Source organism: Toxorhynchites rutilus, chromosome 3, assembly GCF_029784135.1.
Source record: "Toxorhynchites rutilus septentrionalis strain SRP chromosome 3, ASM2978413v1, whole genome shotgun sequence".
Lineage (NCBI taxonomy): Eukaryota > Metazoa > Arthropoda > Insecta > Diptera > Culicidae > Toxorhynchites > Toxorhynchites rutilus.
This window is the reverse complement of record NC_073746.1, coordinates 132631599-132649203: the sequence shown is the minus strand read 5'-3', so window position 1 is coordinate 132649203 and position 17605 is coordinate 132631599. Positions and strand designations below refer to the sequence as shown.

Here is a 17605-nt window from a genome sequence, read left to right as displayed (position 1 = left end):
TTCGTGTCTTACAATCTGATAGAGATTACACTATCGGGTTTGGGACCCAAAAGCGACCGCGAACGGTTGTTGCGGTTGAACGGAAAAAGGAAAGAGCTTTTAATTGTGTTCAATATTGCGCGCAAGTGTGGTGAAAAATGATTGAAAGCTCGTACTACTTTGGTTGATGGTATCGCTATGGATTGAGTAGGGTGATCCTGAACCGACCCGCTAAATTGTAAAAGCAATAAAGTACTTAAAATATAACTTTTTGGCGGGTACAGTATTGGATTGTATAGTAAGACTTGTAATAACTATGAAAAATATAGTATGTAAGCGGAATACAGAGGACAAATCAGAAGTAACGTTTTTTCACATGTTCGAAAATGGTGGCGAGCCCCCTTGGATTGGCGTTATCTATTAAATTTCCCGTAGTACCAAAGGAAATGTGTCCCAACATTGACAATTTGGTTTTATGGTGTCATTTTCCTGCTTTCCCTATTATAGAGTACGAGCACCACCTTGTGGATCTTGTTTCCTCTGAAAAACAGCAAACATCACATAAACAAGGATCGGTTTCAGACTACCCCCTCAATTTTTATGTAGCCGTTTTATTGTGTTATATTTATATAATCAATGTAATTTGTCATTTTGAAGAATAATCAGAATGATCAATCAATGATGTGATCAATGTAACAAAATATTGATGAGGTAATCGGAATTACCTACATTTGGAAATTTTGATTATCTAACAGCACATTTAACTCAAGTTATTAATCCATTAACGGCCAGCTGCTCGAAAATCGAACAGCAACTTTGGTAATTTTTCAAGTTTTTGGAAAGCAACCCTATGGTAATTTTGATAGCTTAATTTACTAGCTACTACTTATCATCAATTTCATTTAATTTTGCTTTATATTATTGGGCAATAAATTCGTTTTGAAGCAAATACGTGCGGAAGGTGTTTCAATAGACCACGAATTCTCAAACTATTTTGGCCAGAGACCCCTTTTCCAGATTGAAGTGATACCATCGACCCCTATAGCCACTCGACGTAATCTTCTCATCAATAAATAGACATAACATTCAGTAAACCTCTGGTGTAATTAATAATTATTAATACAAATTACAAAAACAATACTCTCTACTATTATATTAGTCATTCTTATAACAAGCTGGTTCACGTAACACAACGTATACAGTGTCTTGAAAGTTTCAAATATGAACTTGTGTTAATTAATAGGGATCGATCTTTAGATATCTTAGACCCCTGGGAAACCACTTTTAGAACCCCTGCAATAGACGAATTTCATGCCAACTCGACTAATTATCTAGCACCATCTGCCGTGAAACTTTGTGGGTGTTCAAATATAAGCCGTTTAAACAATTTTGTATACCTCCAAAAAATATTTTTTTCTTGAATTTTTACATGAAAAATATAATTAAAAACCATAAGACCTACATGATTCTGGTCAAAGATTGAAATATAGGAAATTGTAAAAAAAATGCGCTGAAAAATTTCTAAAATTTAAATCCTTTTTCTCAAAAACTTTTTATACAGGCAAACCTTTTTTTTGTGCGGGGAATAGAGACCGCACAAAAAAGTCGCATAAAAAATCGTGCAAAACTTCACCAGCATCTTTAAAAAATCGTGTTCGGTACACATTTTGAAAAAAACTTTTTTTGTGCGGTAGATAGGGATCGCATAAAAAAAGTTTCCCCCAAGAAAGTAACTCAAATCCACGCCATTCACCGTTCAATTTCCTTTTGTTTCCCTGCTTTGCGATGGGACACTTTTCCTTTTCGGTTGCGCGTGGCTGTTTTGTGCTTTTAGTTGCACGTCAAAACGTGTTGCTGTTAGAAATTATGTCATGCAAAAACTTAGAAAAACTTAGAGCATTTGATGAAAGGAGGGGAATGAATTCGGAAGTGGATAATTGAGACGCAAATATGCTTTTTTCGCACTGAAATGCATATAAACCATCGAAAAAAACTAAATGGACGATAACTTCGTCAAATATGCTTCTTTTCATACACCGCACAAACAAAATCGCACAAAAAAAACCGCACAAGAACAGAAAATCGCACAAAAAATGGCACAAAAAAATTTTTTCACAAAAAAAAACCGCACAAAAACAGGTTTTACGGTAATTCCGAAAAAAAATCTATGAATGGCCCATACAATAACCAACAAGTCATCTATATATCGGACGATGGAAAATTCTACAGGGAAAGAGTTTTGATAACAAAACCTCTTTCATGTTTTCTTTGAAAAATAAATACAACTAATCCAAATTTTGTTCATAGAAATGAGAATGGATACTGTATTCGGAGAAACTTAAGATAATATAAAAATGTCAACTTTTGATAATGCCAGAAACTTTCTATATCTTATAGCTTCTAAAATATATGGAATTTTGCATGGAGACTTCTGAAAAACAAATGTTCATGACATGTTCTTAGAACATGCCAGAATTTACACACAAAAATGTTACGAGTAAAACATTTTCCAAAGAAAACATGAAACAGTTGCTGTTAGAAAAATTCTTGCCCTGTAGCAGTGTCCTACTTCCGATGCATGGATGACTTCTTGGTTATGGTATGGGCTATTCGCACAATTTTTTCAGAACTTAAAAAAATATTTTTTTTGATAAGAAGGCAAATTTTTCGTGTAAAAGAGTAAGAACAAAACTCTAAATTACTAAAAAATTCTAACTCAAAATTTATTAGAAATGAAAATGGTGGTCAAAGAGTGAAATGTAGGAAATAATTTTAATTTTCATTTAGAAATATCAAAATTAATTTAAAAAAAACCACACTGAAAAATGTGTTTTAAAATTTAAAATTTATTTTCCTCATAAGCGTATCTTATTGTAAAACGTACTTTTATTCACACAAAAATTTCACAAGTCAAACATTAGTTTTTCAGAAGTTTCCATGCAAAAATGCTATATATATCAGAAGCAGAAATATGTTTTTCAGATAGAAAATTTACGTTTTTGACAAAAGTTCATTTTTTAAGATTATTTTAAGCTTTACCGAAAACACTATTTTGACTTCAAACAAACTTGTATTTTTTTGACGTAGAACTACGTCTTTCATTAAGGGTGTCAAATCAGAAAACAGGTCACGTTTTTATGAAATAAAGTTAACGTTAATAACTATTTTTGCCGCGAACGGATTTTGGCGATTTACATACCAAACGAATCGGAAATTCCGTAAGATTTGTTTAATATGCCATACATTAGAATCCCCTTGTTAGTAAATGGTTAAAAATCATGAAAACTTTAAGTGTTTCTATTTTCCCATACATTTGTTCTGTCCATTTGAGTGCTTTCCCGAATAGAGCTATCAATAACGAGCAACTTATCGACGACCAACGGAGGGGAAATCGTAGGATTTAAAGTCTCCGTGAACAAAGGAAAAGTAGAAGAATGAAGGGGAATACTTGCCTAGAGTATAAACAGTGGATCTCGCTGAGGCAAACCTAAGAGGCGAATGAACTGCAAAGTTTAAAGCCTCTTAAAAACAAAGAAGAAGAAGGCAAACTTTCATTCGGCATCGGACTGTTGAGTAATCCAGTTCACTTCGCTTTCGCTGCGCTTCGATCTAAGATTGGACCCCACCAGTGGTAATCCAACTTGAAAATCGTCGTTTGATTTTTCTGTTCGTTTTTCGCGTTATTCGTATCGTGTGTTCTTCTTTCCGCGTCATAAATTTGACGCTTCGCGTAGTGTGCGATGAGCAAGAAGAAGAGGAAGGCAGGCTCGATCCCTGCAAAAACGAACGCATTTCCAGGGGCAATAAAATTTCGAGGCAAGCGTCATCCAATGATGCACGCGATGTTGGTGCAGTGAAAAGCGCTCGCACTGAACCGAGCCTTCGCGAATGTGACACCGCACCGAACAACAGCGAAGTAGGCGATTTCGGCGCGTCGGTCGAAAATGTAAACGCCCAGGCAGCAACTAAAATCAAGCTCCCCCCGCTGGTGGTGAAGGCGGTCGCTCTTGACAAACTCATCAGCGAATTCGCATCGATGGGTGTTACAGCAGAGTACAAGCTGTGTGGCATAATTCGGTCTTTTTCCAAGCAGTTAACATTGTTTATTTTCCGTCTTCATAAGGGCTTCGTTGGTGCCTTTGAGAATGCATCAATGTATTAAACTGACGTTATGGCGAAGCAGACGTTAAGGTTGTGCACCAAAAAATTATTTGGGAGTACTAAGCATCTTGAATATCTTACTGGAATGTTATAAGTTATTTGGGTTGGCGTGCCAGTCGCTAAACTGCCTTCAACTAGGATTGCATTTGCGCTAATATTGATCATAATGAAGCATTGCTACTGTTTTCGAGGTTGTTATTAACAAAAAGAGTTTATTTCTCTTGTTTAGTCATCAAGAAAGTAAATGTTCTGGAATTTTGTATGTGATTAGGTTTTGCTTGCCAGTAGCAAAACTTCCTCCACTAAGGGAGACAGCTGCGCTTATCTCGAGCATGAGAAAGTAATGCTACTCTTTTCGAGACCAGTAATATTAACAGAAGCGTTTCTTTTGAGAATAGCGCAAAATGATGAGAAATGTTTATATTGCTAGTAGTTTCAAGCCACCAATGTATGGCTCTGTATGCATGCTATGGTGAACGCTTGTTTGGCGCTTGGTTTACGCTTAGTTTGTACGAACGATATCTAGAGGTGCGATTCCTTTGAGGCAATACTAAATAACATGTATCATGATATTTGATTCTTGCAAGTGTTGTCATTGTTGTTGTTTACATGCGGTGCCAAAGATATATTGATGTAGTTATGAGATATGGAATAATGGTGCTGGTACAACATGTATATAATCGACTGTAGCCGAGTCTATGTCAATTTCGAAAAAGGCCACCGGAATAGCCTTCGAGGTAAATTTTCAATGCATTGACATGAAATAAATTGCGACATACGATTGTTTTGCGAGGGCAAGAATGAATCATCAATCAATTATCGTCAACTGATTCTACAATGAAAAAATCATTTCAGAGATTATTCTACTAAGCAGTTGTTTCTAAAATTTCACAGCATTATAGAATAATATCCGAAGGTATAAACAAGCGACTTATATAAAATAACAGCGTAGTTCTACGTCAACAATGCGGTCGTATCTTGGACACAACCTTCTATAATTTTTTGTATTTTTTCGAAGGTATCACTAATTTTTTTTTAGAAAAACTCTTCCCCTGTTCAAGTGGTTATCTTCCTATAACTTGGTTATCGCATGAGCTCTTCATATAACGTTTTTCAATTTCAAAGAATACTTTTTTTTGAGTATTTTTTTTTAAATACTTGTTTTCAGTGTAATTGTTTTTTGAATTTATTCGAAATATTTTTTTGCAATTTAAAAAATGCAAATCTTCCGATGTATGGATGATTCTTTGGTGGTTCTATGGGATATCATAGTATTTATTTATAATTAAAAAAAAGTTTTTGAGAAACTGAATTTTAATTTTTGAGATTTGATTGATTTTTGATTTGTTTACTATTGATTTTGATGTTTGATATATAATTAAAATTACACCAATGACTCTCGTCAAAAAATATTTTTTTACAGCTTCACCACTACTACAGCATACATAACACCTTTTCACTGTTAAAATTTGGGTAGGTGTCGCCATTCCTAATACAATTGAATGATCGATTTAGGACTTTTTTTCCTTCATTTATCAATATAACAATTCTATTTATCAATTGTAACAGTTGTTCATCGGTATCTAGAGTGAAGATTTTGCCATCACTGATATAAACACATCAAAATCAGCTCTGCATCAAAAAGCTCCTGCCCAACTCATCTGAGGGTTCGTGTCTACAGAATAATGAACCAGTTTGAGCGATTTTGGAACAAATTCGGGATTTTTCAAACCGATTTTCTTATTCATTCGCCCTATCGCTGTTCACGGAGAAGCAATGACGATTTAAATTTAAGTGAATAGCACAGATAATAACCGAATAGTAAATCATTTTGAAGAAAATTATCTTTCTAGTCAATGTGGTCTCATAATTCTCGATATCAATATAGTTTTGTTTATCTTATATAAGTTTAATGAAATCCCTTCGCGCAATTATTTATATTCTTGATTCTTGAGGTGACAAAAAACAAGGTACTGATTCTTCGAAATATTTATATCTGTAAAAATAGGCTGAACATTCTTTTCGATGACAATATATGTAAACACTGATAGTCGGAAAAAATACCATTATCGGGAAACAACTCATGTTTTGCCAGTAATGTGTGAGTAATAGGTAAAAAATAACCGAACGGGGAATATTTTCATTTCATTCCTTTAGCATCCCTAAGATTCTGTGGAGATCAAAATAATCAGGAAACTTCCGTAATGCTTAAAACTACTAACGAGGGGATTTATCTTTGATTTATTTAAATCCGGTCACAGGTCACGACATCTGTTTTCACAGATCACGGAACGTCTATTAATTGAGAAAAAGTTCGAGGCGGTGTCATTATAGTTCTGGAAATAGAATCGGGTATATCTTCAATCATCAAACGATTCGCGTTTTATGATCATTAGTTATGATTAATGATCAATCTAGTCGGTGTACTGTCGATATAATACGCTCGTTGAGCTTAGATCTATAGAAACAAATGCGATTCTGGAAATAAAATTTATTCCATATGTTAGCGGTACCTACTGCTAAATAGGTTCAGGGTGGCTTTCTTTTTCCTAAAAAGTAATAACGAATCTATCCCTAATAGGGAAGTTATTTTTTATTATGAATGCTGCATAAAAAATAGGAATCAGAATTATTTGTTTGGAAGGCAGAAAGGTATGTTTGACTTGAAAAGAGGCTGTGTTTCATCTCACAGCTTGATCTGATCAAGGCAATGTGCGTAAAATAGGTGAGCCAAATATTTAGCGGTTCTGACTGATTCGGTAATTTATCAGTTCAATTTTACAAATGATTGTGTTGTGGATGCCTATCTGAGCGTCTTTCAACCATGAAGGTGCGGATCGAAACAGTGCCTGATCCCCATGTCACGAGAGGTTGACCAATGTCCTCGTGAAAGCGTCGAACTTTTAACAGAGCTGTTCCCGATGGTCTTCTTGCGACACAGGGGAGTAGGCCCTGCTAACCATCCGAGAAAATGAAACGCTCAGGAAAATTCACAAAGAAGTTCGATACAGAACAACCGGAATATACCCAATTGCAGAGCACGGATTAGAGATTGAAAACTCTGGACATGGAACGGCAGATCTCTCTTTCCTGCGAGTATTCGAATTCTTTCGAAGATATTGTGGGCATGCTATTTCAACACCGCAGCGGTGCGACCGTTTCTAGGGGGTTATACAGTAACTGTTCGACAACTGACGAATACTGTATTGTACGATAGCTGCATCAAAATCGTCATCGGTGATTTAAACGCTGATCAACTTCACCGCCTCTAAGAACATGGTCATATGTATCACTTTCTTCAAGCACAATCTTCAATATCGTTACGCCTGCAGATCACCCCAGCAAACGGAAACACAAATCGTCCACTTCCACGTCCACGTCCAGACTTCTCAGACATCATCGACGTCAGAACGTATAGTTGCGCTAGCATTGATTCAGATCACAGACAACCTGATGATGGTCAAAATGCGTTCTAAACTGTCAATCGTCAATAACATTCATTCTGTCAAATATATACCGGGAATTTGTGTTCTTCTTGTTGAAAATCGTGCCCCGCATGTTGAAGACCGCTCTCCGTATAACTCCTTCAAGCGCCACGTTGAGGAGCAGACAGGAGATTCCTTCGCCTTGTCGAAGTCCTTTGTGAGTCTCAAACGATTCCGATAGGTCACCTGAGTTCGGCACACTGCACCGCACATCGTTGCCTGAATCATTCTTGTATGTTTTCGAAGAAAGCCGTGTTCGTCCATGATCCTCCATAGCTGTCGTCGGTCGATTTTATCATATGCGGACTTGAAGTCAACGAAGATGTGGTGCGTAGGGACCTGATACTTGCAGCACTTTTGCAGGATCTGCCGCAGTATAAAAATCTGGTCCGTCCTCAAGCAACCTGGATGAATCCGGCCTGATAACTTCCCACGAATCTACTTACTATTGGCGATAGACGGCGAAAGTGGATCTGAGACAGAATTTTGTAGGGACTTTGGGGCTTTGTTTGTTTACCTTTATGACCGTACCAGAATTGAAATAAATGTTGTAATTCGTATTTTTAGTTGTTTCAATAATATTTTAATGATATGTAAGGTAAATGATTGTGGTTTGTGCAGTCGAAAATACGACCATGGTTTGTCCACTGTTTTGAATGCTCTAATTCAGCACACCTTTGTCAAATCAGGTATTCGAATGTTTCAAAACATATAAATAAAATAGTCTTTTCCATGATTTACAGTAGTTTTATAGTATATTTTTACGGATTCACATGTTTTAAGGAATTAAAAAATACAGGCAAACCTGTTTTTGTGCGGTCCTTTTCCTCGATGATTATTTGGCACGTATTCAGACTTTTTCTGGATTATAACACTCATAAATATTGTAAAAATCATGCTTGCACGCCATTTGTATCAGATTTTCAGAGCTAAACAATTAAATTAACGCATTTCGATGACTTCAATTCTGATCATAAGTTGTCCAATTAATTAATGTTGTTTTGTCCACATGATTTTTATGGCAACCGCTTGGCGCGCTGCAGTTTGTTTGTTTTGTCCTTCGCACATAGCAGAAATAAAGTTTCTGTATGTTGAATGTGTTGAGGTGAACACTTTTAAAATGCCCAATAAAAGGCAATACAGTTATACCTCGATATAAACTCCACCTGCGAATGACGGATCTCGATAATGGCATGTCCTTATAAGAACTTGAAATTATCTTGATAATAGCATGGAGGCGATCTGGCGTAGTGGTAACACCCATGCCTCTCACGCTGAAGGTCACGAGTTCAATTCTCACTCCCAACATTCTTCCAAAAATGGAAGTAAAAAGTGACGAACCAGCCAAATGAGTTGAAAATCACTATAATACTATAGTTGAAAATCACTACGACAGGTGGAAGGAAACGGTAGCATGAACACAGCAAGCACTTTGATTGTCAAAAAATATGAGTTTTTCGATCGTGATTTTAAGGGGTTTCCCGCTGATTAAACAAACTTTTCGTGCTTTGTGCAGTAAAGTTTTGCTGGCCTACAGAAGAGGAACAATTTGGTAGTTGGAAATATTAGGCGATATGCTTAGGGGGTCCAAATTACCCCCATTTCCCCTACTTGTTTTGAAAATATGAAATGTAATATTTCTGGGTTTGGACATATTCATAGAACAATGCTACCCCATTTTACGGTACTTATTTTTTTGAAAAGATACTAGAAAGATTTATTCTAAATAATTTAAACTCCAAAAAAAAATTTCTGTGTTGTTTATTTTTAATTCTAAGGCATCTTAAAAAGTTACGTTATATCGAGGTTACCTTATACCGAGGTTGCGTTATATCGAGGTATGACTGTATTCTGAAGAAAGCCTAAATTCTGAATGGATCAATATGATGACAGTAAACTCAAACAATGATAAATGCAACATCTACTTGAAAAATTCGAATTTTTTCATTCAAAAATAGTGATTTCTAAAACCGGACAAACCATGATCATTTTTTTGGACAAAATATGATCAGAGGTGGTCAAACCATGATCATAATTTCTCTTTGAGAAAAATCGTTAGAAAACATAAAAATTTGAATAATTTCAACTCCTTATGGTAGTATTAGCAACTAGAGATTTGGGGCTTTTCAGCAAACCCAAACTCGTATCGATTATATGTCATTTTCATGAAGAAAAATCGATTTGCATTCACTAGTTGCGTGAAAACATCTTAAATTGGACAAACCATGATCATTTACCCTATATAGAAGCTAAAATAGGAAAGTATTGTTAGAAATATAGCCAGTACGAAATTCATCTTTGGAGTGTGAAGTCAATCCTCTTGGTTCGCTCTTGTTCAGTCGTTCAGCGGTCAAAGAAAGAATATTATAAGTGTTTCAACAGTAAACGGAATTCACTGGAATTCGTTCATGTGCAGGTAATCAGTTCAACAGAACTGCATCAGGCACAACTTGCAGCGAACAAGTGGCCGAGCATCCCATCGTTGGAGTCAATGGAGAATACGGCTCCATTGGAATACGGCTAGGAGAATGCGTGGCTGGAACCATACCAATGAAAGTGAGGAATACTCTGACCGTTGGATTTTCAAATTTGCAAGGAAGGTTTGTCCCGATTCTGTTCCTGCACAAAGCGTCGTACGCGATATTCCGCTCCAATGCGATTATGAGAATTTTTCGATGGTAGAATTCTCAATTGTCAAAAATCTCATGTAACAATTCAGCTCCGGGGTCGGACAAGATTAAATTCAACTTGTTGAAGAATCTTCCCGACTTGGCAAAACAGCGTTTGCTGAACTTGTTCAACAAGTTTCTGGAGCTGAATATTGTCCCGCATGACTGGAGACAAGTGAGAGTGATAGCCATACGGAAACCCAACAAGCCGGCTTGCGATCACAACTCGTATAGGCCGATTGCAATGTTATCCTGTATTCGCAAATTGTTAGAGAAAATGATTCTACTTCGTTTAGACAAGTGGGTCGAAACGAACAATTTGCTGTCAAATACGCAGTTTGGCTTCCGCCGAGGTAAAGGGACGAATGATTGTCTCGCGCTGCTATCTTCTGAAATCCAAATTGCATTTGCTCGCAAAGAACAAATGGCTTCCGTTTTTCTCGATATCAAAGGGGCATTTGATTCAGTTTCCATGGAAATTCTCTCAGAGAAGCTTCATAATCGTGGACTTTCACCAATTCTGAATAATTTCCTGTACAATTTACTGTCAGAAAAGCACATGAATTTCTCTCATGGCAACTCAAAATCTTCTCGTTACAGTTTTATGGGCCTACCGCAAGGCTCCTGCCTAAGCCCCCTCTTGTACAGTTTTTACGTCAATGATATGGATGATTGTCTAACTAGAGACTGCACGCTGAGACAACTTGCAGACGATGGAGTTATTTCCATCACGGGTGCTAATCCCGTCGCTCTGCAAAAGTCGTTGCAAGATACCATGAACAATCTGTTCACGTGGGCCCTCAAGCTGGGTATCGAATTCTCTACGGAGAAAACTGAAATGGTCGTTTTTTCTAGGAAGCACGAACCCGCCCAATTCCAGCTTTACCTATCCGGCAAAACGATCCAACACTCTATGTTTTGCAAATACCTGGGTGTATATTTTGATTCTAAATGTACCTGGGGGAGACACATTGCGTATTTGAAACAGAAATGCCAGCAAAGAATCAATTTTCTCCAAACAATAACCGGAACATGGTGGGGTGCCCATCCAGGAGACCTCATTCAGTTGTACAAAACAACGATATTGTTAGTGTTAGAATATGGCAGTTTTTGCTTCCGATCAGCTGCCAGGATTCATATTCTCAAGCTGGAGAGGATACAATATCGTTGCTTGCGTATAGCCATGGGGTGTTTGCATTCGACACATACGATGAGTCTCGAAGTTTTGGCAGGATTACCCCCGCTTACTCTTCGGTTCACAGAATTATCCTACAGATTTCTCATCCGTTGCAAGATCATGAATCCATTGGTGATTGATAACTTCGAAAATCTACTCCAACTGACTCCTCAGTCAAGTTTTATGTCTTTATACCATGATTACCTTACCCACGACGTGCACCCTTCACCAGGCATCTCCAACCAAGTTTGCTTCCCATACTTTTGCAATTCCTCTGTCATTTTTGATCTGTCCATGCGACAAAAAATCCATGGAATACCAGATCACCTACGTTCCAATGTTATTCCGTCGATATTTTCGGAAAAATATGGGAAAGTTGGATCTGATAAAATGTTTTTTACTGACGGTTCATACATAAACGGGTCCACTGGCTTCGGCATCTTCAATGAAAATTCCAGTGCCTCTTTCAAACTCAAAGATCCTTGTTCCGTGTATGTCGCAGAAATGGGTGCGATATACTATGCTCTAGGGATCATTGAAACACTGCCCATCGACCATTATTTTATTTTTTCAGACAGTCTCAGCTCAATAGAGGCAATCCGCTCAATGAAAGTTGATAAACGCTCATCTTATTTCCTAACAAGAATAAGACAACTATTGAGTGTTTTGGTCGAAAAATTATTCAAGATTACCTTAGCATGGGTTCCCTCTCATTGCTCGATTCCGGGGAATGAGAAAGCGGACTCGCTAGCTAAGGTGGGCGCTTTAGAAGGCACACTTTTTGAAAGGCAAATTGCCTATAATGAATTTTTTCACATTCCTCGTCAGGACACACTCGTTAGTTGGCAGCGCATGTGGAGTGAAGATGAGTTCGGTCGTTGGTTACACACGATTATCCCTAAGGTCTCGACGAGTGCATGGTTCAAGGGATTGAATGTAGGTCGTGATTTCATTCGCGTGATATCTCGGCTTATGTCCAATCACTACAACCTAAACGCGCATCTCTATCGCATTGGGCTCGCAGCAAACAATCTTTGTGATTGTGGCGATGGCTACCACGACATCGAGCATGTTGTCTGGTCGTGTATCCGGTTCCATGCTACTCGCTCTCAGCTCTCTAGAGCACTGAGAGCAAAAGGCAGACAATCGGATATCCCCGTCCGGGATATCTTAGGTAGCCGGGATCCTGATCTTCTGCTTCATCTATACCTGTTCCTCAGAAACGCCGATGTCAACGTTTAATGATGTTTCCTTCGTTGTGTCCCCGTTTCATATCCCTCCTATCCGATCGATAAACTTTTACTTAGTCGCGGCAATACATACACACACTCTTTACAGATGCACGGGCCAAAGGTTGTGCAGTCCACTGATGATTCAACAAGAGCGAAAGGTTGTACCGCTCATGACAACTCTACACGAACTGATGATTGCGCCGGCTAGTGACCATTCTATCCTGAATTCCTCGAGTCGAGAAAGACGCACCACGCTAGATATGGGGTACAGACTACGGAGCGTTGCTGATTAATGGTCAGCTGCATCCCAATAGGAAGTATCCCATGTCGGGCACACGTATAGAGCATCGAAGACTGCAACATACCAATTATGAGAACACTTGTAATACTAACCTCGAGCCAACCGCGAGTAATCGGTTACATATTACTAACATAGTTGTAAGACAAAAATTGTCAAAATATTGGACTCCCGGCCCCGTCAGGCTAACGCCACATGTGCCTTAATAAAAAATATATTTTGGAAAAAAAAAATGATTCAACGGCGGATAGTCAGCATCGGGGTATTCCGCCTTTGCTTCGCTCCTTCTGGGCCATCGTTTAACGCCGGTAGAAAGTTGTTCGAAAAGGAACGGGTAAGACCCATCACCTAACATTTGGCGAGAAATAAAGTTGAATTATAATTATGTTTATATATGTTTAGAAGACAACACTGAAATTTCACTATCTAGCAAAATGTGAATTGGGCCTTATGATTCGAGACGCTAGCATTAATTGATGAAAAAATGTAGTTCATTCATTTTTTCTTAATTCAACTATTTCCACCTTTAATAAAAATATGTAATAATGAGAAAACCAATCCTTTTTTCTCCTCCTGATTATTGGATCTCTGTTGACATTTCTATTGAATTTGTTTGACAACCAATTTGATTCTATCCGCATGACCAAGTTCTGAAGCAATTCTGTGTTTACGAGTATTCTAAATTTTTATCTTGTTTCGATTGCCTTATCAAGAAAAAAAATAAATAAAATGGTCTATTGAAGAACGTGGTTTAGAATTATTTAATTTTTTTCAGCAGGAGTCGGAAACGGGATTTTTTTTCCTGATTCTATAGCCCTGCTGAGCAGGAAGTCAACTCTACGGTGGTGAGGAGCGTTGTCACCACGTATGCCAGAGTACAGTAGCATCTGTGCTGAAGGTAGCCGGTGTTCTCCAGAGTTCGGCCAACGGACTTCACTCAGCCCCAGGATCCCAAGCTTCACGCCTCGCTAGTCAATTGGGCCAGCTTACCCTGCTACGCCGAGGACAAAATATTCCAAGTTTCAATTCGTGTCCGTTGTTTCATGCTAAGAGTCGTTGCCGTTAGACCAGTTAGTATTGTTCTAACTTGGGATTCGTAATAGTTTGTTAATATCGGGTACAGTGGGTTATTAGCCCTACCCTTCGCGACGGGTTTGTCATCTTAGCTCTAGCTTCGGGGGAAAAGCATTTAGAATTCACCCCCGGGACGCCAGACAGACGCTGCTTGAGCCGCACCACCATGGTGAACAGACGCTCGGAGTTTGTTGCAGTTCTTTTGGCGCCATCCAGCCTACACTGCGGGGAAGCGAACTACCTTACGGGTCCCTTGCAGCCATGGATCGAGTTTATTGGGGAAACGTTGTGATGAAGATCTAATTTCAATGGATAGTAGAATCATTGTGAATAAGAAAATAATAAATAGGAATTGACTAACTAGATTTCGATCGGTCGACTCAGTCGACTGCCCCTCAAATAGTTTTTCTATTCGGAACTAGAGTCGGTAGCGATTACAATCAAGGTGGTTTGTGACGCAACGTGCACAAAAGCCAGACAGAATGTATTTTGAAATTATGATGATGCACGAGAGCCTAGAATCAACAGTCGTTGGCAGAAAATCTTTCAATGTCGGACTTTCGTTGAAGAGTAAGTCGAGAGAAAGTGCAGGTATGATTAATTAACAACATACATATGTAAAATAGCGTTCTTTATTCGTATTAATTGATACAATACAATTTTTAATTTTCTGGTTGATAATTCCAGAAATAAATACAACTTGGTAACCTAAGTAAATCACCCATTTTAATGACTATGATCAAGAGGTAATCTCGCGCCTCCGTAATAGCTGCTATAAATAAAACTCCGGTAGTCTCTTCTTTCAACTATCGTTCTGGTCAGTCAAACACAACAAACACCGACCCGACTGTCATTGCCCGAACAATTAATGACGATCACGTTCATTGAACATACTGATTGTTTCTTCTTTGGCATAAGATAAATTGCAACGATATAGTACTCAATCTAACCCTTCGGGTTAAATACCGCCCCGTAGAACAGCGGCAGTCGCGATGGGTCGTGACGAACGTAAATCAGGAACGGTTGGTTCGCATTGAAGATCACCGATGGTGACGTTCGGTCAATGAGCGTCACCGTAACGGCCGCTCCCTCCGTTCCACGCTCGTCCACATTCAGGTTAACCTTGTGGCTGATTTGGCTTACGTACAGTGGGATTTTGCCCTGGGAAGACTGATTCAGCATAAAGCGGAGATCGCTGTGCTGAGCGCTGAAGATAGACTTAACCCCTAGCAGACGGAATGATTTCTCCAGATCGGTGCTGCTCAGCAGCTGCATTCGTGGGAAGTTCACTATGGCGGTTCGACGCTTCATGCCGGATATCATGGAATCGATCCGGGTAGCGGTGAGTCGGTTCTGTAGCGCGCGTACTTTGGCTCGTGTCGAGTTCTGAGGCATCAGCACGTACATGGTCGTGGCATTATCACTGTACGGAAGACCAATCACGCGAACGTCAAGATCCTTCTGGAAAGTGTAAGGCAAACAACCATTCAAGTTCATGGTATCTACTTTAACGGAAGATCGACCAGGTCCGTCGGGGAAGAAATCTTTCGATCTCGTAGATCTTGCCGTGAACTCAGTCTCCCAGGTTGCTTTGAAATATAGCGAACTTGCGATCAGTATGCTTGTATCGGGTTGCAGCTGCCCTCTAGTGATCTCTCGGATTCGTCCGTTGGTTGCCTGATTAACCCACTTGTTGATCAATGAAGTTGCGGACAGTGTGTCACGGAAGTTTAGTTTTTGAGTGTTTGCACCGTACAGTTGATTGGCGGCCGTGACAAAATTTTCACTTATTGGTAGTTCATTTTGGGCAAAGATGCCGGTGGCTATGCGAAGTTCTTTGGATCTGAAATAAAATAAAATTAATTTTTTAGTAATTTGGAAAATGAGTGTGCAAGCGATGTCTTACTTTGGCGTTGCAATATCACTCTCGTCTTCATCGTCGTAGTCATCAGCCACGCAGGATTCAGCCTTCCAGAGCAGCCGTTCGAGTTCCTTCGGGTTGTCATCCATAAGATTCGCGAACAGCCCAGCAGCCCTCCGATGGTAATCGTTGATTTTGACACTGTTGCTCAATTTGAGTGCACCGAGTAGCTCCGAGCGGGTGGTTCCGTCAGCACTGAGTAAAAGCATATTCAACACTCCCATTATACTAACGGGGGAAGAAATTTCCGCTGCACTGTTCTGTTCAGCCGAGAGGCGTCCAATGTTTAGTGCCATGTCGACAATGGCTTGTGATAGTTGTTTGTCATTTTGGCTCGTTATGACACTTCGGAATGCCGTCGGATTGCTTAAACGCTGACTTGTCTCCTGGCTTGTGCGTTTTTGGATATTTTGGATATTGGATCTTCGTGCTAGGGTAGCATAGCGATGTTTGGTTTGTCCAGCTACCCCTGCCAAGTAGCAAATTATTGCTGCATAAAGTAGTATCAGTATTCTCGTTTGCCTCATTCTGAATCTGCAAAGACAAAGAAATAAATCATTGAATAAACATTGGAAACTTGCACGTGCAAAGATCACTATCTAGCAGCTATGACAATGTTCTGGAGCCCAACAACGTCAGAGAACACCTGAATTGCTTAACTTAAACGATTATTACATTTCCATCCATACATTTTTATCTATATCTATTTTCACTTGTTCTGTTGTGCGCTGTAAATCTGAAATGCAGATCGCGGCACGTAGCAGCAATTACTACCAGTAATTGATTTGCACGATTGTTGTCTGGAATTTCCGTCATTTTCTCGTGTGCTGATTTCGTGACCCTGCTTTGGACAGCGGAACGCATTCTCGGTTGACGGGTGCCAACGCGTTTGACTTTGATGGTGGTGAAATTCTAATTAATTCAATTCGACAACAAACGTTTCATCTGTTCGCTCTGTGGTTATATATGGTTTCGCGATTCCTCGAAGGTTTTTTTCACTTATGTATCATGTAAACCAAGGCCATCGTGTGTTCGCTATGTATGCTTACCAACAATAAACATCTGGGGTTGGATGTTTGAAAATGAGTTTAAATCTGTTGGATTAATTAAAGATGATGGTTTAATTCATGTATTTCTTCGATCCAAAAGAATCTTCTGAAACAGACTTATTCAGTGTTTCCCATTTTTCTTCTTATCGTGTGATTGAGATGTATGTGTATGAGATGAAATGAGTTATTTCTCTGTCATATATAATATATTGGAAAGGAGAAATCGATCCTGAAACAACAACATGATTTGCACATTCGTGGGAACTGGAAAGTCTTGTTTGCGGCGGTGTTGCAGTTTGCGAAATTCATTTGGGTTTTCTGGATTTTATAACACATTACACAATACATTCGTTATCCATTGGGCAAAATTCAATTTCATTCGATTACATAGTCTCATTTAAGATTGATGCATCAATTCCAACGTTTCGGCAGGATTTGAAAAATTCTTGTTTTGTACAACGATTTATTTTCGGCCGCCGTAAACGATTCAGTTTCCGCAACCACTTCTTCGTAATAGCTAAATCTCATTCCCTGTTTCTTCCAGAACTACAAATAAAATA

At 38.8% G+C, this 17605-nt stretch overlaps 1 protein-coding gene across 1 annotated transcript in view; it reads right to left on the bottom strand.

Annotated features, from left to right (window-relative positions):
* Window positions 1–14689: 14689 nt before the first annotated feature.
* LOC129773501 (uncharacterized) overlaps window positions 14690–17605 on the bottom strand; it is a 98932-nt gene continuing 96016 nt past the window's right edge. Inside the window, exons 3-4 of the mRNA XM_055777113.1 lie at window positions 15982–16530; window positions 14690–15918 (exon numbers count right to left, since the gene is read on the bottom strand). Coding sequence (XP_055633088.1) covers window positions 15021–15918; window positions 15982–16530 — 1447 coding nt within the window. The 3' untranslated portion in view covers window positions 14690–15020. The remainder of the gene's footprint in view (window positions 15919–15981; window positions 16531–17605) is intronic.